The sequence below is a fragment of the Microdochium trichocladiopsis genome (assembly GCF_020744255.1).
Source record: "Microdochium trichocladiopsis strain MPI-CAGE-CH-0230 chromosome Unknown B0I36scaffold_8, whole genome shotgun sequence".
Taxonomy (NCBI): domain Eukaryota; kingdom Fungi; phylum Ascomycota; class Sordariomycetes; order Xylariales; family Microdochiaceae; genus Microdochium; species Microdochium trichocladiopsis.
The window spans coordinates 797051-817484 of record NW_025763551.1 but is presented as its reverse complement, the minus strand read 5'-3'; the positions used below and the strand labels follow the sequence as shown (position 1 = coordinate 817484).

Here is a 20434-nt window from a genome sequence, read left to right as displayed (position 1 = left end):
AGTTCACAGGCGGCGGCAACGTGAGAGCAGCGAACTGCAGGCCTCTGCGGGCACGAGAGCATCATCTGGCGGCAGCTAGCTACAAAGCACTTCTAGGCAACATCACGACCAAGACTGACAGCTGGTTCTCACCGATTCCATTCGCACATTCCTACCCCACAAGTACATCTGTTTGACTCAATTTCTTCACCTCCCGAGACAAGCTCGAGAATGGAAATGAAAAAGGGTTCGCGTCGCCTGGAGGCAGTGTCATACCAGGGACACGGTGGGCAGCGATCATGCGCAAGCACAGAGGACCGCACCCTGGTGATAAAAATTAGATTAATATTGATTGTTCTCCTTAGAGAACTTTCAGATATTAAACTGAAAAGAACAGATACTACACTTGATCTAAGCCAAAAGGCAACTGTAGCGGAGAGGAGAGTCATTAGCAAGTGCGCAATGACGGCAGGAGGCGATCGCGTGGTGATGCCTCCAAGTATGGGGGTAGGAGTGGCAACTTACAGAGAGCTGAAGAGCTCGAAACCAATTTTGGGGGAGGCTCTGGAGGTTTATATATCTCTGGCAGAGGGCGCCGGGCGGTGTGGGTGATTGTGTGCCCGCGCCAGCCAGCCCGGTTCTGCCAGGCACCAGGAGCTATGGCCACTTTCGTTATGGAGCATGGTGAGCTGCACAAGCCCCGCTTGCCGCCTGAGGTTCATTGAGGTCTGGTTGACATTGATACAGCAGATCTTGAGAGCTTGCGAACTCGCTCAGATCCGCGAACAGCAGCTTACCAATGGCAAGACTGCCTTCAGTGGCTGTCTTTCACAGGAGGTGTGCGGTGATTCTCGACGCTGTGATTTGCATCAAGAGATTTTGTGGCTGACCATCTGCAATCCGAAATGGCGGACAACGCTTCAAGCTTTGCTGAGGTCTGTCATGATCCATGGCTTCTTTGGTGGCTTGATACATTTGCGATCAGGCCCAGTAAATCTTGCTTCAGCGGGAAGCTTGGCTATGCACTGTCGAGCCTCTCGGAATTGTTTCTTGATTTTGCCCAGAGACTTGCCTCGGCATTTTCGCTTCGGCCAGGTGTAGACAATCTCAATCAGCTCAGTTACTTCCTATGCTCTCTGCAGGCCAGAAGCCATCACCACCCGATACTGACTTTCCCATGTGAGGAAATGCTCGGAAATTGATCTCATGGCTGTGATATTGTCCAGGTCTCCAACAATAGCCGCATGTAAGGCACGCCAATCGTCCAGTTCGGCAGACTGGCCGATGGTGGGAGCGATCCCCTGAATGTTCGGTCGGGGTGTGGACCCCTGCCGAGCGCGGAGCCGTCATCCGGGGCACCTGCAACGGAGCCTGGACAACTTGCGAGATTTGAACACCCTTTGAGGACCTGCGTCTCCTTTCTATTGCCATTTCATCAAGCATCGGGTCAAATCATCAGCATCTCCTCTACGTTCTATACGGGCCATTGAGACATCGACATATTCACCAAAGTCGGCTTTAAAGCGTTTTCAAAGTTAGAAGCTTAGCTGCGTGCCGGTCACCCAGCGATCACGTCATCCATCCTGTGGCTGCATCCTTATCTCTTCCGTCTTTGAGCTCATCCTCCGACACTGCTCATTCATCAGCGTCCCCCAACGACTCACAATCGACAGTCACGCTTGACTCGAGTACTCGTCACGAATTTATTCACTCTTTTCCCGCCATGGCAACATTGCAGAGCGCCATCAATGGCGCCCCTTCAGCGACGGCCGTCATCGTCCCGTCCAAGCCGAAAGCACTCACGATTACCTACGAGGCCCTCGTCGCCGAATGCTCATCCTTCCAGCGCAAGCTCGCTGCAATTGGCATCACCCACGCCTCGCCCGTCTCAATCGCCACCGTCAACTCGTACGAATTCATCGTCTCCTTTCTGGCCGCGTCCTGGCAGCGCGGCATCGCAGCTCCCCTGAACCCGGCCTACAAGCAGGACGAGTTTGAATTCTACATTGACGACATCAAGTCCGCCCTCGTTCTCGTACCCCGCGGTGCGTATGCCGCCAACGCAGCATCGGTCAAGGCTGCGAGGAAGTTCAACGCTGCCATCGCCGAGTGCTACTGGGACGATGTCAAGAACGAGGTGGCCCTCGACGTCAAGGACCTGGGCCAGCTCAAGGGCAAGAGCAAGCAGCCCGTCCTCACACCGCAGCCCGACGACATCGCCCTCGTCCTCCACACGAGCGGGACCACCTCCCGACCCAAGGTCGTGCCCCTGACGCACCGCAACCTCACACGCACGATGAAGAACATCCAGGCCACGTACCAGCTGACGGCCAAGGACCGCACGATGCTGGTCATGCCGCTGTTCCACGTCCACGGCCTCCTGTGCGCGCTGCTGGCCCCGCTCGCGTGCGGCGGCTCCATGGTCGTGCCCACAAAGTTCTCGGCCACCGAGTTCTGGAGCGACTTTGTCGCCCACGAGGCCAACTGGTACACCGCGGTGCCGACGATCCACCAGATCCTCCTCAAGCACCCTGCGCCATCGCCTCTGCCGGCGATCCGGTTCATCCGCTCGTGCTCGTCCCCCTTGTCCCCGACAGTGTTCCACCAGCTCGAGGAGAAGTTCAAGGCCCCGGTCCTCGAGGCCTACGCCATGACCGAGGCCGCTCACCAGATGACCTCGAACCCTCTCCCGCCTGCAAAGCGGAAGCCTGGCACCGTCGGCCTGGGGCAGGGCGTGCTGGTCAAGATTCTGAACGACGCGGGCGACGAGGTGCCGCAGGGCACCGAGGGCGAGATCAGCATCCAGGGCGAGAACGTGACAAAGGGCTACATGAACAACGACAAGGCCAACGCCGAGGCGTTCACCAAGTCCGGGTACTTCCGCACGGGAGACCAGGGCAAGCTCGACGAGGACGGGTACGTCGTCATCACGGGCCGCATCAAGGAGCTCATCAACAAGGGCGGCGAGAAGATCAGCCCGATTGAGCTGGACAACGTGTTCACGCGGCACGAGGCCGTGTCCGAGGCCGTCAGCTTTGCCGTCCCGGACGAGCTGTATGGCCAGGAGGTCGCCGTCGCCATCGTGCTCAAGCCCGGCGCCAGGCTCTCGGCCGACGAGCTGCGCGGCTGGACCGCCGAGAGGATCGCCAAGTTCAAGGTGCCCAAGCAGGTGTACTTCACCGAGGTCATGCCAAAAACGGCGACGGGCAAGATCCAGCGCCGCATCGTGGCCGAGACCATGATCAAGCAGGCCCAGCAGGCCAAGGCGAAGCTGTAGACGGAGGGGGAAGGGGGCCACGGTGCTTGCGCGCGTGCACACGCGCGCGGGCGTCGATCATGCTGGGAAACTTGCCAGTTCTGCCATCATTCTGTCACAAATAGAAGAAGAAGAAGAAGATCTATAGGCGAGCGAGATTTTCTCAAACCCTATCTAGACCAGTATAGAGACAGACGTAGATGTAGACGTAGACGTAGATGTGGATAAGGCAGAGACAAAACGCGGGCCGCAGGGGAGACAAGAGATAAGGCGGCTCAAAATCGCGTGGTTTCTATAAATACGATATCGTTTCAGCGGTTCATTATCAGGTATATTTTGGGTTGCCCAGGGCATGCGTTTCGTTCCAAGCAAGGGCAGCAGGCGGTGTTTCCAAATCGCAAGTTCCGCCTTGCCTGCATGTATTCGGGGGACAGGGACACCGGTTTGAGCCAAGAAGGTCGTATTCTTGGCGGGCGGGCTACATTTAGGGATGTTTTCGAATCGTGTGTCAAACCGCGGGAAACAGGGTACATATTACTTTGTGTGATTAAGCTTATGTTCTGGCACCAGTGCGCATGCTTGGGTGGTAGTAGTGGTAGTGCGTGAAATGTTTCGGATTCGTTTCCGTGTCATGATTTCGTGTGGATCGCTTCCAAAGATAGACGCTAGCCGTCGCTCCTGCTGTGACAAATAACGCCCTTAAACATGATATGATGATGATGATTATCATGGACAATAGGTCCGGAAACAAAAACAAAAAATGTTCAAGAATAGCCCGGGTCCAAACACAAACGCTCCACACATGACATGATTTTTTTGAATCAGGTACTGGGCTGCACCAGCCCGCGGTCCAGTGCTCCAACGCTGGCTAAGTCCATCTCCACATGATGAAACTTCCTTGTGCACATTTAAAATACACTTTGTGCACCAGCACCTGGTCTGATACAGACCCTCGTATGCCGTGTCGCTATCTTTGATCTGAGCGACCTGATGCCGAATTGTGCCACTGTCGCTGGCATCCCTCGCCGGTGCCGACCACATGAAAGCCTCGTGCGTAGAGCTGCAAGAAGACGGAGACGGAGAAGGATATCCATCAAGTGGGGCTTCTGGTGATTGAAGCTCGGTCGCGTCGATGGTCTGCGGCGCGAAGCATGTGCTGGTGCGCACGATCCACTGAATTGGGCAGAAGCCAGAACCCTGCTCGGGTCTGCCGCCACCCTGTTGCATCATCGCCGCCCGTCCGGGTATGATGGAGCACAACCCACTCGAGGTGGGCTGGGGGAGGGGGGACCTTATCGCGCTTCGACTGTGGTCTGTAGCTTGTGGGTGGTAAAGAATTGACTGCTGGATCGGCACAAGCCAGTTCAGCCAGTCGCAAAGCCTTCTGCGAGCGCGGCCTCCTCGTCATCGTCGTCGTACTCTATGATTTCGTCGTCGTCTTCCTCATTCTCGTAGAGCTTGCCAGGCGTGACCAGACGTCGCACCACGATGTCTCTGCCCTGCTGCTCTGCAGCTCGTTGCAGAGCCAACGTGGCATTGCTCTGTGCAACGGCGTCTTCCAGAGAAGCATAGACAGTGATGCCTTGGAGGCCGGCCGCAGCGAGCATGGGCTGAGGCAAGATGTGGAGCCCGTCGTCGAGGTCTTCAGAAGCTACGCTCGTGGCCGAGGAGCAGCGAGAAAGTGCTGGCCGGGAGAACACCGACCGAGAGTCGTCCATGTCTGCTTCCGAGGTTGATGTTGTTGAAGAGCTGTCCTCCAATTGAGCCTTGTAGTACGGGTTGCTGAGGCGCTGCTGAGCCTCCCATCTCTTGGACTCGGCCTGTAGGTATTGGTGGAGAGCCATGGTGCCCATTGTGGGTGTAACGCGACGCTCTGTCGACCAGTGGCGAGTGTTCTGGTACGTGTACTTGTAGACGAGATGCCTCTTGTCTGTAGGCACTTGTGTGCTTGAAATTGGGTGTTGCTCGTTTGGTGCCCCGTGTAAGTGAGCTACTGGGTAGATGGTGTGTGTGTGTGACCTGATGTGGGTATCTCGAACCAAGCTGAGTGTAGAATTGGTCTTGTATGGGACACAGTAATGTACGGAATGATGGTCAATGGGCGAGAGGAGCGAAGAGGAGGGTGGGCATGGAGAGGAGGGAGTGTTATATAGCAGCGCCTTCCGCGGCGTGGCCCTGCTCAGGTGCAATGGCAATGACTGCATCAACGTGCTCGCACACGGCACATGTGGTGCTGGCGGTTTGTGCTTCCCCGCCCGCGCTCGCCGCCACGAGCAAGGGCCCTGCGCGGACCCCAGCCCAGGCCTAAAGATACCCTCCCTACCTCTTTTACATTATGCCCAGCCCAGCCCAGGTGCGACGTAGTCCTCGCCCCCGGGGTCAGTCCGCTCCGGGGCCAGTCCGCCCGGAAACATGGAATGACAGAACCCAGTCGAGCGCGCTCTCCTCGGCTCGCGCTCACGCCAGATCCGCTGGCTTGACACCGCCCATCGAGGTGCCCCCACGGGTCCATCACAGCGACCCTGGCTCGAGTGCTCTGCTGGGAGGCCGAGCTGGTGTCACGCGCCGCTCACAGCCCTCCAGGCCCCCAGGCCAGAAGGCTAGAGCCATGCCAGGCACAGCAAGCAATCAGCACTCCATCCAGGGATCCATTGCATTGTGTCATGGAGGCGCAACCTTAACCACGAGCGGAAGGATCAATCGAGGGCTCATACACCCCCGGGTGGGAATCAGCTGTTACCACCCATCACCACCAACGCCTCGACGGGTTGTGCAACCCTGCCTGCCCCAGCCCGGCTTTCAGGGCTGCCAAGACCTGGGCCACCAGAACCAAAGCCCAATATTGCGCCGATCATGATGGTTCATTGATCAATAACGGGCTTGGTCGCTGGCAGACACTGGCTGAGACCGCACAGTACGGCTTGTCTGATCTAAAGATCCCCAGCAATTGTGCATGCCAGCCTCAAGACAAACGTCCCCATGTCGCAGGTTTTAACCTCGAGATGTGTTCACCCGTCAAGCCTCAGCTCGCTTTCCGAGCTCGTCCGCGAGTACCGCCGGCTTAAATCCGCTGCACGGCATTCTCCAATGTCTTATTTCTGCAGATGCGGCATCGACAGAACCTTCTAACGGCTTAGAGCTCTCTTTGACCAACGAATGACCTGCAGCTGTGGTGGCAGTTGCTGTGTGAAACGTGGGTGTGCATTGGCTGACTTGGGCGAGGGTTGCTATGGCTGCGCATTAGCGCCGGGAGGGTCCCGTCTGGCAGTGTGCGTGTGTGTGCGTGTGCGTGTTTGTCTCTACACGACGCCTGACTCTCGCGGACGCGGAGTCCAAGGACTGCTGAATACCGCCGGCGACGTGTCGAAAAGAAGGAAGCGCCGGATCAAAGGAAGTGTTCGTCCTCGGCGAGATGGCTTGGTGAGTCAACAGAATGTGGTGCCCGGCGTCGCCTTTATCGTCGCTGTCGCGAGATGGCCTCCTGACATCGGTGAGCAAACTGCTAATGCCGCTCCTGAGCGTGGCTAAGCACGGTAAGCCGAAGCCCCATCCAGGGGTCCAACTCCAGGATCGGAGCACCAGCAGCCAGGCGACTCACCAAGGAACTCAGGTTTGGCACCCAGAGCCTCCCTTCCCTCGAGGTCGTCTCCTTTCCAAGCTGGCTTTCAATTGGGAATGCTCTCCTGCGACGTGGTCTTTGAGATCCAGTTCCTGTGACTGACTTCCCCCACGCATGGATAGCTTCACCCAAATCCGCCGCGGGCAAGCCACCAACTCCAACAAGCAGCAAGGGACGCATAATGCAGCCACCTTGGGTTGCACCGGAGACTAGTCAATGCTGCGCGACAACCGTTTCCGTGCGGGGAAGCTGGGCGAGTATGTAGGCACAAAGGCACGCCGCATTGTGCTTCCGTGGCCCTGCCGTGCGTCCAAGAGCCAGCCAAAGATGGCGTGACGTGCACAGCAGGCAAGCAAGCTTACACGAGGTCAATCTCGCCTGCAAGGTGGGCGGACGGTCTTGCGGTGTCCTCTGGTGGCATCACAATCTACCTAGGTATATAGGCTATTGTGCAATGCGATGTTGTTACAACGCTGAAATGATTTCGCTGCGGCAGTGGTCGGCAGCATTGTCCTGTCCCGACTCTCAGCGAGACTTCAGGAACGGGCCTGTGACATAAGCATCCACAAGCACGCCTTTGATCTGACAAGACCCCATTTCCCCATACCATCCTACCCCACATCGGAGGTTGGTCAACATCCGCCAGAATGTGAAGGGCGCGCGGACTGCTGTCCTCTTAAAAGTCCTTTGTCCTCGTGATTTCAAGGACTGCATCTTCTCTGTCCCAATGGCATACCGCCTCCGCCACTTTGCCACAGCCCTTCAGCGCCCAGCATCAGTCCTCTCTTCTGCCCCGCGAGCATTCCCACGAGCCCAGCGCACCATGGCATCCGACATTCCGACCCCGGCCCCCGGCAAGTACGAGTGGCTCGTCGTCGTGCCAGACAAGCCCGGCATGAAGGCCAAGAGGCTCGAAGTCAGACCGTAAGCTGCTCCCATTGGAAACCCGAGGTCTTGTTACTTCGACAGTCAGACGATGAGTGTCTTAGGGATCAGTGCTGGGCACACATGAACCCCTCTGATAGTCAAGTGACGGACTACTCGCCCCCCCTATTGCGCCCTTTATAATGGAACCAATATTGTCTTCCCCGGGCTACACTTGAGAAAATTAATCTTTCAACACTTCCGGTGACTAACATCCATCATCGTCACCAAAAATTCAGACAGCACTTCGCCGGCCTCAAGGTGCACACGGACTCGGGCGCCTTCAAGACGGGCGGCGCCTACTTCCACACCAAGCCCGAGGACGGCAGCGACCCGTCGGAGTGGGACTTTGCCGGCAGCACCATTGTCATCGAGGCCGCCTCGCGCGACGAGATTGTCGACATACTCAAAGGGGACATTTACGCCACCAGCGGCGTCTGGGATGTCGACAACGCCCAGATCCTTCCGGTATGCATTTTGGCTCTTCATTTATGCCCCTTTTTTTTTCCTTTTTTAGTCTGTTTTTTTATTCTTACTTCATCGGCGGACATGGACACGCCGCCGCCCTTGCTGGTGGATCGTTCTCAGCTCCGAGAGTCCTGCTCCTCGCACTACCATCTTGCACCAGCAAACACCGGACCGCTGACATGACCCGTGGTTTTCTTTCGTTACAGGCCAAGTTCGCGTTCAGGAGATTGTGAAAAGGTTAGCGGTTGAGACTGACTGGCAGTCATGATCACCAAATCAACCGTCACTTCTGATTTCCGTAATCTTATAAAAAGACGACCCATAGAAATGAGTGAATATATTACCATTTTCCCAAGCATGCGTTGAATTCCACTCTCTCGAAGATCAACTTCACGAGACAGCGCAGGTCGCTGCCTGTTCCTCCATTGCGTGATCATGTACACGAGTAAAGTGGTGGGTCGTTCCTTTCCGCCGCGTATTTTCTAAGTCTGATAAATTGCTGCAACACGCGAGGTATAAATGCTATTATTAATACGACATGTCTGCGCATCATTCTCGGCGAGTACTCATGACTCCCCCTTGTTTGATTGCTGCTCCGAGTCCACAGCGACCCGCAGCTCGTAGTTGAGCTCAAAGCATTCCGACAGGAGCTCCGTCACGGCGCCCTGGCCCTCGGGAATGTCGTCACCCACCATGAACTTGCCATCCACCCGCATGTTGTCGATCGAGTTGAGCTGCCGACAGAAGTTAGCGGTCGCATGTCAGACAATATCAAGGGATTTACGACGCACCTTCATGCTGTATGGATACAGCTCTCGCACGGACGCGACACCACCACTCTTCTTGACCTCAATTAGACAACGCTTCAAGGTCTGTAGTTGATTGTACACTGGCAGGAGTGCCTCGGATACTGGCTCAGATGTGATCATAAGGTGGTAAATATAGCCATATGATCTTCGGATCAAGTATAAAAGTGTCTAGCGTGACGAATTAGCTGACAAGCGCTGCGGGGGTGTGAACCGGCCTTTTGAGCCTACCTTGTGGACGTGAGGCTCTGCTGGCCGTCCTTGGTCGTCCAACCAGTTTCCATCGACCCGGGCCTCATCAATCTTGTCCAGTTGTCGCTGGAAATCATAGAGATCTGTCTCACGAAGGGACCATGCTTGCGTGAGTGATAGCTTGTCGAGCTCGTTCCGAATACCGATCAGAACATCGTATATCGGGCGCCACTTGTCGGGGATGACGCCTTGTCTGCATGTTGTGAGTATCATTGAATCGGGTCTTAGGAGTTTCGTCAACACGCACCTTTCCAAAGCATCGTCAATGTATATGACCATGCGCTCGAGGAATTCGGAGATCTTTTGACTCCCTTCCAGTGGCTTCCCGTCTTCGCCCAAGAACTGGCCATCAACACGCTTTGCTCCAATCTCCTGCACCTGGGCCTTGATTTTCTGAAGCTCCTTGGGTGAGAATTGCTAAGACGAGAGGACCTGTCAGTCAACCATCATGCGGTGATGTCAACAGAATTCTTCCCATACCTTCCTTGTCGCAACCACGGCCATTTGCCTAAGTATCTGGACAAGCTCGTCGGCTACCGGTCGCAGCGTGGGATCGAGCTCGTCGAGCTTGCTTCGCAGATTCCTCAGAGATGCGCGACATCTTTGGATGCGGCTCATGATCATGTCCTCCACAAACGGCTCGGCCGAGCCCTGTTGTACGATGTCGGTGACTCGATCGAGGGTGTGCGACAGGCTTTCAAGATCCTTACTCGTGAAGCGTTCGGCCTCGGTCAGGTGGTCGAGCAGGCGGATGATGGTTGATGTCAAGGCGTACGCAACTGGCACTTCGTTGTTGCGGCCGATCGTCATAAAGAACAAAGAGAACAGCTGGAAGCAGCTATCCACGACTCTGTCCACTACTCGCCCTTATCGTCAGCAGCGGTATGCTGGTCTGTGCCTAAGTCCCGAAAGACGTACCTTGGTTTTCCTCAGCCGGAGGTTTCTCCTTGCGGATCTCGTTGAGTTTCTTTACTTCAGCCACCGTCCGGTCGTACAGCCCAAGAACATCTTGCGACCGAACATAGGTTGTGCGGTCCATCTTGCGCAGCAGGAGTTCGTCGCGAATGCCGACGAGATTACTCAGTATTTCCCTCTCGCCCTGGTCCCTCGGCGCAGGCACCTTTGGGGTGTCCATGGCTGCTGTGTCGATGAATGCGAGCTTGCTTGGCGAGAAGAATCTCCTATTCGAAGAGCTGGTCGTTGTTGCTGGGAGGAGAAGGTCGGGGCTGTGATGGGCGAGTCGCCGATAGCGCAGAAGTGACGTCGTGGGCCCTCGGGCTTTGTGGCTCCGCCGGAAAGGAGACGAGGGTGGGTAAGCTATCGCGAGGTCCAGTGGATCACGAGCGGCAACTAGGTAGGAGAAGCGGTGGGTGTTGCTCAGAACAAGACGACACAGTGATGATGATGATGGTGAGGGAGCTGCTCAAATTGTCGCACGGCCAATGGTAGCGCCGATAGGGGCTGATCTGGGGTGCAGCATGCCAACAGCAGCCAGGAGGTTTGCTCTTGTCAGAGGAGGACGGGCGAGCTCCAGGCCTCGCCGCGTCGGCGTGCGGGGTCCGCCCAGCGCCCACGGTGGGTGGGGAAGGCTCAACTGGGCAACGTTTTTGAGTTCTGCTCGTCGCCCTTGCACTAGACCTCGAACTCTATATGGGCCTCGACAGCCAGCCCTGGCTGATAGCTCAAGCCAGTGTGCACGTGCATGATTCAGCACTCCAGCAAGATGGCCATTCTTCTGTGGCTGGCCTCCTCGTGGCGCGCCCGCTGGTCGCTCGAATGGTCTGTTCGTCCGGCATTTAGTGACCACTTAAAACACACAACCTAGACATGAACAACAGGTCGCTGTCCTGCGCTGACTGGCAGGTGTGGCTGCTCCGAAGCCTCAGTGTAGGCCTCCTCACGGACGGAAGCAACGTTAAACGAGGGCCCATCACTTTTGGGGCAGTCTCCAATTCTGGCCTGCGTTCAATTGCGAGCATCAGGCAATGACATCAGCTAGGACAATCCATATGAATCAGTCGAGGTTGCCAGGATCAACCCCTGCAGGATATCCACGGGTCTCAATCGATAGCCCGGGTCTTATCGACAGCTTATCGGAGAAGCTGATGACTAAGCAAGCGTTGAGCTCGGACCACAGAATCCCACCACCCAGCGTGCGCCATTGAGCCAGGCGGGCGCCGCGGCGAGCCAATCACAGCAGCAGCCCTCCCACTGTTCGCTTAATTTTCCCAGGCACAATCTTTTCATTTTCTGACCACGGGCCCAGGCAGTGGACTTCGTGCGATCTCAAGAGACACACTTCAATCCCACGCCCGACCACTTCGAGATCAACAACCACACCCAGTCAACCCCCTTGCAAACCACATCTGCAACAATGTCGACTGCCGAGCTCGCCGCTTCCTACGCCGCCCTCATCCTCGCGGATGAGGCTGTTGAGATCACTGTGAGATTCCACCACCCGAACCCCGCGTAGCCCACGCCTGGCGCGCACCACGAAGCTGCGGCAGAAATAGAATCCCGCTCGCGAGCAGAAAGTCAAACTGGCGAGCACGAACCCGAATCCAGAGACCCGATATCGCATACCCCTCAGCGGCCTTCTTGATCAGGGCGCGCGCGTGTGCGCGCAACCAACAGGAACTTGTCGTCGCCGTCGAGGCTGCAAATGCGAAGCGGGGAACTGGACTTTTTCGAGGTTTTTGCTTGCCGATTGTCTTTTGATCACGGGCAGGGAAAGCGTTGAGCTTCGTGGTGCCCCCATGGCTAGCCGCCCTTCACACACTTCTCTCGGCAAGACTAACCTGTTGTCTTCTACCATTCAGGCCGACAAGCTCGACACTCTCATCAAGGCCGCTAAGGTCGCTGACATTGAGCCCATCTGGACACAACTGTTCGCCAAGGCCCTCGAGGGCAAGGATGTGAAGGACCTGCTGTCCAACGTCGGCTCTGGTGGCGGTGCCCCCGCTGCTGGCGGTGCTGCCGCCGCTGCCGGTGGTGAGGCCGCTGCTGCTCCCGAGGAGGAGAAGGAGCCCGAGGGTACGTTTGACCTGTATTCCCGTGGAGACACAGCTGGCACGCCTGTACAATCAGTACCGACGGCGCGCCGCTTGTCCTTCACGTATAAGAACTCGGGGACCCATGTACTGACTTGCCTTACCTTCCAGCTGCCGAGGAGTCCGACGACGACATGGGATTCGGTCTTTTCGACTAAATTTGTGCAACAGCAAATCAAATCAAAAAGAAATTCCCAATCCTTTTTTTATCCAACGACGGCTACGACTCTCCACACGACGAGGGAAAATGGGAAAAGAGAAGGAGCGAGGGAACAACGCACATCAACCCGACTGCCTTCTTTCCCTTTGTTCTGGGCAACCAATCTCTCCAAAACAAAAAAACTTATGCATGGTCTCTGGGGTTACTGCACTTTTGCAACATCGATTCACCTTACGAGGTGCGGCGTGAAGGAGGGCAAATCAGGGTTTTGCCTTGGTGGGCAAATACTTCGTTTTCGCATAGGTTAAATACAAGACGATGCGTTTCGATAAAGAACAACCGTGTGTACTGCATGTAGCATGTGATGTGACTTGTGGACGTGGCAAATATGTGTATGCTTGCATGAGGTTTATGCGTGCTGGCACAAGGAGTGACCATTTAGTCTTGAAGCAAACCGCCCCAAGCAACTTGTCTCTCTGAGTCCATGAGGATCCTGACGATCTATTCGTGAACAGATTACTATGTCTCTTTAGGCCCTCAGCAGTCATGTTCGCTGCAATATTATTTGTCCTCCAGCAATTTACGCCAAGTTACTGTACTATCAGCGCCGCGTTTGGCGTCAACCCAGCTTCCTTGAGCGTCTTGCCAAAGTCCAGGTGGCCCTCGTAAACCTTCTTGGGGAAGTTCATGATGAATTTGGTGACCGTGATGCCGTTCTCGTCCTGCAGCATCTGGGCGACCTCGAAGAGCGTCGTCTCGGCTGGCAGGGTCTTCATCACGTTGCCGCCCGACGTCTGCAGGCGGAGCCGGGCCTCGCTGTGGTTCGCGGCTGCACGGGGCGCCGCCGCTGCAGCAGCAGCCGGTGCTGTTGGTGTTGAGGATGATGCCGCGGATGCTGACGGCACGGGTCTTCCCTCACGCGCGGCCTTGGCCTCCTCGGCCTTGCGCCGCCGCTCCTCCTTGTCGGCCTCGATTTTGGCCTTGATGCGCCGCTTGGCCTCAATGTCGTCAGCCTTCTCCTGCCGCTTCTTCGCCGCCTCCTTGATCTGTTCCTTCCGGGCGAGTTCCTCCTTCATGTCCTGGGTTTCCCGAGTTGCTTTTTGGCGAATTTTCTGGAAGACAGATAGAGTATGGATTAATCAATGGCCACAGGTTTGTTGACAAGGCGAGCTTCTTGGTGTGTACAGCTTCCAACATACCTCGTTCTTCTTGGCCTCTTCCTTGTCCATCTCGGACATTGCTGCCTTTTTGGCCTTGACCTTCTGGCGAAGCTCCTCTAGGCGAGCCTTCTTCTCCTCCTCGGTCAGCGGGGCAATCTCCTCGGTGGATTCTGAGAAGTCGGTGTGTTCTCTGCGGCGCCCGCAAGTCAGTACAGACATTCCGTCGTCATGGTTGAGAAACAAGCTGGCGAGAGCCCAAAGACACAACAAACGCACGTCTTGGAGGCATGAAACTCTGCGGCATCCTGGTTGCGGAACTTCTTGCCGCACTCGTTGCAGACGAGGGACATGGCCACGGCGCCCTCGGCCAGAGGCTTTGCGTTGAGCTTGGCCTCCTCGGCTTCGGCCTGCAGCTCGTCGAGAGGTGTGTCCTGTGTCTTTTCCAGCCAGTCCATCGCTCCTTGCACTTTCCAAAGGGCGGGTAGACCCGTCAGTACTTGACTTTCACGGACGTACATTCCATGGAGAGGAAACTTACGTCCGCCGCTCTGCTTGACAGCGAGTTCGGCGCGGGCTTTGTCAAAGCCCATCTCGAGCAGTGTCTCCAGATCTGACGCCATGGTGATGTTGGTGGTTTGCGGAAGGGTGGCCAGGGAGTAGTGTTGTGGTCTGAGTCGGTGGTGAGAGGCTGTCCAGTCTCGACTTGTCCGCCTCCCTGAGAAGAGAGCTGTACTGGTTCGATGTTGTGTATGTGGCTCGCTGGCTGTATTTTCGAGGTGTGGTTGGCTGCTCGCAGATGCCGGGAGCTCTGGCTGTTTCCGTGGTGGGACGTCATGCACAGCTGCCCTGCCCCTCCCAGAGGTGGTGTCCCATTGCGTCAAGCTGCGGGAGCCTGCCTGCAATTCAGGGACCAGCGGTCTGTGCTTGTCAATTGACTCGGGGCTCCGGTTTTAATAATTGCGTACATGCCGTCGGGTGATGATCAGGCACACCTCCCAAAGATCACCAAAGCATTTGAAGGCTGCTCGCAAACAGTCGAAACGCAGATTCCTCGCAGGTGGGAATGGCCGTATCTTTGGACCAGGGAGGACATGGTCACGGGACAGGTCGTGGCTTGCGTACTTAGACTTTGAGCCGCCCACCCGCAATGCTTCCACCGCGCGGAGACGGTCGTGCCAGGCAGGAAATGTATGGGATGCACGCGATGATTCTGTCATGGTTCTGAGGGATGGTGATGTTCAGTATTCCCGCCCGCCAGCATGCTGGGGTGACTGAAGCGAGACAATCAGGGGAAACCATGCATAGCGGGTGCTCGGCTGGGTTCAGATGATTCAGGTTTGACTCTAACTGCAACAAGGCTTTTGCATGCTGACACCACTAGCGAATAATCACGAGCATGTGGGCTGCTGGGTTGATTATGGGCTGTCCAGGTCGAGGTTGAATGTGCCGATGTCATCGCCGGCCAGCGACAAGTCCACGTCGTCACTGCCCAGGGCTGCACTGGACTGGACTGGACTGGACTGGACTGACAGACTGGGCCGGCAGAACCCCCCACAGCGCATCCATGGATGCACCTCGACCTGCTGCTGCTGCAAGGTGGTCCACCGCCGGCGCCTTCTCCCCCAGCCGAGCCCAGCCCAGCAGCCGCAACCACTCGTCCTCAGACTCCACGTCAACCACTCGTGCCCACTTGCTCCTCTTCGCGATCGCAACACCTGCTGCCCCTGAGGTTGCTCACTCTCCCCTTCAACAACCACAGCCTCTCGCAAAGGTACGTCGCGCCCTCCCTCTCTGCAAAACCCTCGCCCTGTCTCTCGTCCCATCCCCGCATCTCGTTCCTCCAGGCCCTGCGGTCTCCCGGAGCCTGCCTCGGCACCCGCATCCCCTCAGTGCGCGGCCCCTCGCTTCCGACCGCAACGCCAATCCTGTCACTTGCCTCGAGGGAACCGTCTCTCGGGCTAGCTTTCCTCCTCCTCCTGCTTCTCTCCTCAGCTGCCCGTTTCTCGGTTCCCTGCACAGCATGCATCAGAACCTGACTCTAGACCCCGGACTTCGCTGACCGTCACAGCTCGCTGCTCGTGTGCGCTGCTCCAACACCTGTCCAACTGCGAAATACGGGCTCCGGCTTGCGACACGTTACACCATAGATCGAAATTTTCTTCTGAACGACCAACATGTCTGTCGAAATCGACCCCCAGGAGCTTGGCTTCCACCGTACGTCATCAAACCAAGTCCCTCTTCCGCAACAAGCCGCAAATGCCACACAACAGACAGCACAAACTGACCTGCCACGGTGTTAGGGCCTTTCACCGTTGAGGTCAAGGAAGCCCTCAGTATCAAGAATCCAAACTCCCATCCCATTGCCTTCAAGGTATGTCATGCACATGATCAGCAGTCGCGATGACTGTCGAGGTCCGCAGTGGCTGACAAATCCAAAGGTCAAAACTACCGCTCCTAAGCAGTACGCGAAACCCGATGCCATACGAAGCTCCGGAGCATGCTCCCTTCTTGTCCGCCACTGAATTGACATTTTGTACAGATATTGTGTTCGCCCCAACTCTGGCCGAGTCGAGCCAGGCAAGGAGGTTGAAGTTGCCGGTAGGTCCATGTCGCAACGGCTTGCTCAGATCCTCAGCTGATTTGAGTTTCGCGGCGGTGCAGTCATTCTCCAGGCTATGAAGCACGAGCCTCCGCCGGACACCAAGTGCCGCGACAAATTCCTGGTCCAGTCCGTTGAAATTACCGGTGACAAGGAGTTCGCCAACTTATCCGCGATTGTGAGTTTTGTGCTGGGTATTGACACTGGGGCGCGGCGGACTAACAGGTTCGGCAGTGGGACTCCGTCCCTAAATCTTCGGTTGTCGAGAGGAAGATCAGAGTCTCATTCATCAACGCTCCCAGCAACGCGGCTCAACTTTCGACGCCAAGCAAGCCCACCACCTCGAGCGGTGTAAGTTCTTTCATCCGATACGGCCATTCCAATACATAGATCGCATGCTGAACACGCTGTTTATAGGCTGACGCGACTCCTGCCGATGCTCCACCGCCTGCCTACTCATCGCCAAACGACCAATCCACTTCGGCCGACTATAAGGACGAGGACGAGGTTCGGTCGCCATCAGCAGGTCTTTCGACTACTGCTGCTTCATCATCAGGTCGCGAGCTGAGCTACGCAGAGCTTAAGCAGCAGCTTGACCAGGCCGAGCAGCTTGTATCACGGCTCAAGGCCGATCAGGGCGGCCTGAGGCAGCGCAAGACCGGTGCCGAGGAGAAGTCGGTCTCGAAGCCTGCGGAGCTGGCGCAACAGGTTCGGGGCACTGAGGGTGTCCCCATTCAAATCACCGCTGCCCTGTGCTTGCTGAGCTTCCTGCTGGCATACTTCTTCTTCTAGGGGCTGCTTATGGCTTTACCACGCCCTCATTCAGCCATTATTCAGGCGGACGAGGGCGGATGCAAAGACTATAGTCAAGAGCGACGATAATCTACGATATCCCGAACATGGAGTTGAAAGGTTCGGTAGCCTGTGGAGGGGTCGATCACGGACAGATACCCGTTGTGGGCTGCTTCGCTGGAGGACGGTAGCTAGGGCAACTCCGGCGTGAGGGCAAATTCTATACTCATGACACAACAATGATGCTGGCAATCTTTTCACTGAGCTGTTCAGGTCTCTGTTATACGTCTTGTCTCGACGGCGTCGAGGTTGCAGTCTTGGGAAAGGAAGTGGCTGCATAACTATTTTGATAGCATGTAAAGCTCCTTTGTTATTGTTTCTTGGCCTTCCCTTCCCGGCTCGAAACAACAATACATATGACCACTGTGCATATATGTATATACCACCTTCCGGTTGTCAATAAGGCCGAGATGTCTGGAAGCGAGAAGTACTAGGGACGCAAGCTGCTTTTCCCTCGAACGTACTTGGGCGAATGACGGGTTCTGCACAGCAACGATTGTATATCAGACTCGAAAAAAAAAATCCATTATAAAATTGTGAACCAGCCACTTCTAACATTAAAATCCCAGACGATGAGATCAAAAGTCATCCTCTATCGTGCTTTTTGCAATGGCCGCCACCCCATTTCTATTTGCACGGCAATAACGCCGATCCAGCAATCTATACCCATATTTTAACCAAGTCCTGACACGTTCCCATATCTATGCCTCGAGCTCATCCTCCTTCCAGTCGGCCACCTGAGCTACTGGCTGCGCCGCGGTCGCAGCCTTGGTCTGACCAACAAGGCGGCCGCCCTCCTTGCGCTTGACGCGGCATCGGATGCCGACGTTCTCGTCAAAGATGAAGCGCCACAGCACATATGTCCAGGACTCGTGCCGAGGGAGCTCGTCGTAAAACTCGCGAGCAATCTCGTAGAGCTTGGGCAGTCTGGTCCAAGGAACAGCCGGGAAGTCGTGGTGCTCGTTGTGATAGCCAACGTTGTAAGTCAAGAAGTTGAGAGGGCCGTAGTAGCTGAAAGTCTCAGGCAGCGGCACGCGGTTGTTTGGGTCCTTCTGGGTCGGCGTGACGGTCTCATACACATAGTGCTCGGCTATGAAATGGCCAGCCAGAGGGTGCAGAGAGCCGGCAAGAAACGAGGAGAGGAGAAAGTACAGCATGGCCTCCTTCCCCATGGTCGTCAGGATCACGTAGTCGAAGATGAACTGCACGGCCAAGTTGGTCGCCGAAACCCGGGTGAACGGAACTGGGAAGACCGTCATGGGGCGAATGGCATAAAAGAAGATCTGGAATGTGCAGAAGAAGGCCTTGCCGAGGATCGAGTCGAGAAAGACGGCCTCGAGGGCAGTGGGGAGATCGGTGTCCAGGCCATCAACACCGAGAGACTTGTGGTGGGTAAGATGGTAGGGGCGGAATGATGCGCTGTAGGGAATGCCAATGGGCAGGTTCGCAATGATGGCAAACAGACGGTTGGCAGTGGGCGACCGGAAGGCGAGGTTGTGGCTGATCTCGTGGATGGCCAGGAAGAGGTTCTGATTGGCAGTGGCACCGACGACGTAGGCAAGGGCCCAGAACTGCCAGGAGAAGAAGGAGTAGTTGCGGAGGACGTAGGCGCAAGCGATCTGGAGGGCCACGACACCGAGGACCACATATTTTGTCAATGGCTCGGGACCGCAGAGTTTGGTAACCTGTCGAAGGGCAATTGCAGGTTAGACTACTGTTTACAGATTCTGGGCACGATCGTTGTGGCAAGAGTGCCATACCTCGGGGTGAGCCTTGATGATGGCCAGCCGCCTTGTCCGGTGAGGCTCCTCGGTGTAAGTCCAGAAGAAGTCGCGGTATTTGACCTCTAGAGGGTCCCTCTGCAGCTCCTGCGCGGGGAGATCTGGCGAGCTGGCCTTGCCATTGACTCGAATGGTCTTGTCGTTGGAGGGGATGTTCTTGGTCGCCGTAGCGGTCGAGGCGGAGGGCGCCATGGTTGGGAAAGAGTGGCTTCCGAACAAGCCAGATGCTTGGCGTGTATGGAAGACCTCGGGTCGTTGTGCCGGCGCGGAAACAGTGTTCGACGAGGTGCCGAGGGCGTGGAAGAGGAGGAGGAGGAGGAGGATGGACGACGCAAGCAGTCGAGAAGTGTGTCGAGACGCACAAGAAAGGGTCTTTGTGTGTGTACAATAAAATGCAGGTGCGGGAGGGGAGATGCCACATGCTAGCAGAGGCAGGTGTGAGTGGGTGCGCCGTGGCGGAGGCCGCGCCTTCCCCCATCAGTGCACCTGAGCGAGCAGTCTGGCCACCCTCGCCAGGCACAGACTGGCTGGCGCAAAAGGGGTTGTGGGGCGCATCCCCGCAGCGCTGCGAGCCGCCCGCTTTACTGGTCTTTTTGGGAGGGTGGCCAGACTGCCCAGCCTGGGAAAGGAGACGGCTTCCAACCTTGGAAAGTTTCTCGATGCTGTTCCCCCGGCAGGGATCCATCTCGCTGGCCACCGCAATCTTATCTGGCCGCCAACAACAGCTCCCACCGGAGCGTTTTGGCCAGCATCCGATTCTCCTAATGGCACAAGTATCCATGTACACGGCAAAGTTGCACACGCATTGTCAGCGATTCAGCTCACAAGAAAAACCCCTTTCACTCCCGGGCCTCTTTTTGGTGTGCGATCATGTCCCCTTGCTGCTTGCGAGACCCGAGGCCTGTGACCGTGGTGTTGTGGAGCAATTATACTCATCGTTTCTGCTCCCTGCGCTCATCGAACGATGGGGGCCAACGAACGAACGAGCGAGTATCTGGCGAGGCAGGAGATGAGCCGGTGGTGGACTGACCCAATCCTCTGGACCTGGACGTGTTCGACATTGTTCTCCATGGCTGGCAGCGAGTGAGGCTCTGGGGCTGGTCGAGGGTAGACTGATTCACCCGACTCCTCGCCAACTGCATGCTCGGCTCACAACAACTGCACACTCGCCTACACGACCAGGTCAGGACTGCAGCCACCCTACCCGCGATGAGGACTTGTCATTGCGACTCGAGGACGATCCGGGCAACTCCAGCCGAGCCAAGCAGATTTGCCGCGATGCTGGACCCTGAATGCCCCTCAGCAAAGGGCTGCTGATGGCAGCATCCGGGACTGCCAGACCAGGATACCTGTGCGAGCCTATGGTTGAGGTGGAGTGACGATACGGTTGTGGTGGCCTACACACGGGCTTAAGCCGCTCCGGCTCCGGCGGGGGCCATGCTGTGGGCGGGCCAGAGTTGCCCTCTTGTCCGTCCGGGCCACCCGTGTAAGATGATTGGCCAGCGCATCGCAACACAGCGCCAATCGG

General features: G+C 56.6%; 10 protein-coding genes across 10 annotated transcripts; 6 read left to right on the top strand and 4 right to left on the bottom strand.

The window, feature by feature from the left end:
* Positions 1-1610: 1610 nt before the first annotated feature.
* Positions 1611-3454, top strand: B0I36DRAFT_151173 (uncharacterized protein). The gene has a single exon (XM_046148513.1). The coding sequence runs from the start codon at positions 1703-1705 to the stop codon at positions 3254-3256; it is 1554 nt and encodes a 517-aa protein (XP_046009144.1). The 5' UTR covers positions 1611-1702; the 3' UTR covers positions 3257-3454.
* Positions 3455-4599: 1145 nt separating this feature from the next.
* B0I36DRAFT_351865 (uncharacterized protein) lies at positions 4600-6090 on the bottom strand (the record flags this gene model as incomplete). The annotated part of the gene is made up of 2 exons (XM_046157055.1): positions 4600-5165; positions 5976-6090. The coding sequence occupies 2 exons, from the start codon at positions 6088-6090 to the stop codon at positions 4600-4602; spliced, it is 681 nt and encodes a 226-aa protein (XP_046009143.1).
* Positions 6091-7677: 1587 nt separating this feature from the next.
* Positions 7678-8479, top strand: B0I36DRAFT_365566 (uncharacterized protein; the record flags this gene model as incomplete). Its single annotated transcript, XM_046159161.1, has 3 exons — positions 7678-7778; positions 8018-8246; positions 8453-8479. 3 exons carry the CDS (start codon positions 7678-7680, stop codon positions 8477-8479), a joined length of 357 nt encoding a protein of 118 aa, XP_046009142.1.
* Positions 8480-8812: 333 nt separating this feature from the next.
* B0I36DRAFT_248149 (uncharacterized protein) lies at positions 8813-10439 on the bottom strand (the record flags this gene model as incomplete). Its single annotated transcript, XM_046150357.1, has 6 exons — positions 8813-8980; positions 9038-9223; positions 9284-9497; positions 9552-9721; positions 9785-10161; positions 10223-10439. 6 exons carry the CDS (start codon positions 10437-10439, stop codon positions 8813-8815), a joined length of 1332 nt encoding a protein of 443 aa, XP_046009141.1.
* A 1097-nt stretch (positions 10440-11536) lies between these two features.
* On the top strand, positions 11537-12850 carry B0I36DRAFT_329461 (60s acidic ribosomal protein-domain-containing protein). The gene is made up of 3 exons (XM_046154717.1): positions 11537-11747; positions 12124-12337; positions 12466-12850. The coding sequence occupies exons 1-3, from the start codon at positions 11679-11681 to the stop codon at positions 12510-12512; spliced, it is 330 nt and encodes a 109-aa protein (XP_046009140.1). The 5' UTR covers positions 11537-11678; the 3' UTR covers positions 12513-12850.
* A 113-nt stretch (positions 12851-12963) lies between these two features.
* Positions 12964-14473, bottom strand: B0I36DRAFT_151068 (uncharacterized protein). The gene is made up of 4 exons (XM_046148512.1): positions 14213-14473; positions 13951-14140; positions 13714-13864; positions 12964-13626 (listed from the first exon to the last, which is right to left on the bottom strand). The coding sequence occupies exons 1-4, from the start codon at positions 14292-14294 to the stop codon at positions 13105-13107; spliced, it is 945 nt and encodes a 314-aa protein (XP_046009139.1). The 5' UTR covers positions 14295-14473; the 3' UTR covers positions 12964-13104.
* Positions 14474-15032: 559 nt separating this feature from the next.
* B0I36DRAFT_151055 (uncharacterized protein) lies at positions 15033-16019 on the top strand. Its single transcript, XM_046148511.1, has 2 exons — positions 15033-15888; positions 15975-16019. The coding sequence occupies exon 1, from the start codon at positions 15116-15118 to the stop codon at positions 15731-15733; it is 618 nt and encodes a 205-aa protein (XP_046009138.1). The 5' UTR covers positions 15033-15115; the 3' UTR covers positions 15734-15888; positions 15975-16019.
* On the top strand, positions 15849-17065 carry B0I36DRAFT_365562 (PapD-like protein; the record flags this gene model as incomplete). Its single annotated transcript, XM_046159160.1, has 7 exons — positions 15849-15888; positions 15975-16045; positions 16113-16135; positions 16214-16272; positions 16336-16451; positions 16508-16624; positions 16691-17065. 7 exons carry the CDS (start codon positions 15849-15851, stop codon positions 17063-17065), a joined length of 801 nt encoding a protein of 266 aa, XP_046009137.1.
* A 568-nt stretch (positions 17066-17633) lies between these two features.
* Positions 17634-19300, bottom strand: B0I36DRAFT_272557 (dihydroceramide delta(4)-desaturase). The gene is made up of 2 exons (XM_046151316.1): positions 18886-19300; positions 17634-18810 (listed from the first exon to the last, which is right to left on the bottom strand). Exons 1-2 carry the CDS (start codon positions 19096-19098, stop codon positions 17827-17829), a joined length of 1197 nt encoding a protein of 398 aa, XP_046009136.1. The 5' UTR covers positions 19099-19300; the 3' UTR covers positions 17634-17826.
* On the top strand, positions 19301-20056 carry B0I36DRAFT_329449 (uncharacterized protein). Its single transcript, XM_046154716.1, has one exon. The coding sequence runs from the start codon at positions 19326-19328 to the stop codon at positions 19917-19919; it is 594 nt and encodes a 197-aa protein (XP_046009135.1). The 5' UTR covers positions 19301-19325; the 3' UTR covers positions 19920-20056.
* The last annotated feature ends 378 nt before the right edge of the window (positions 20057-20434 follow it).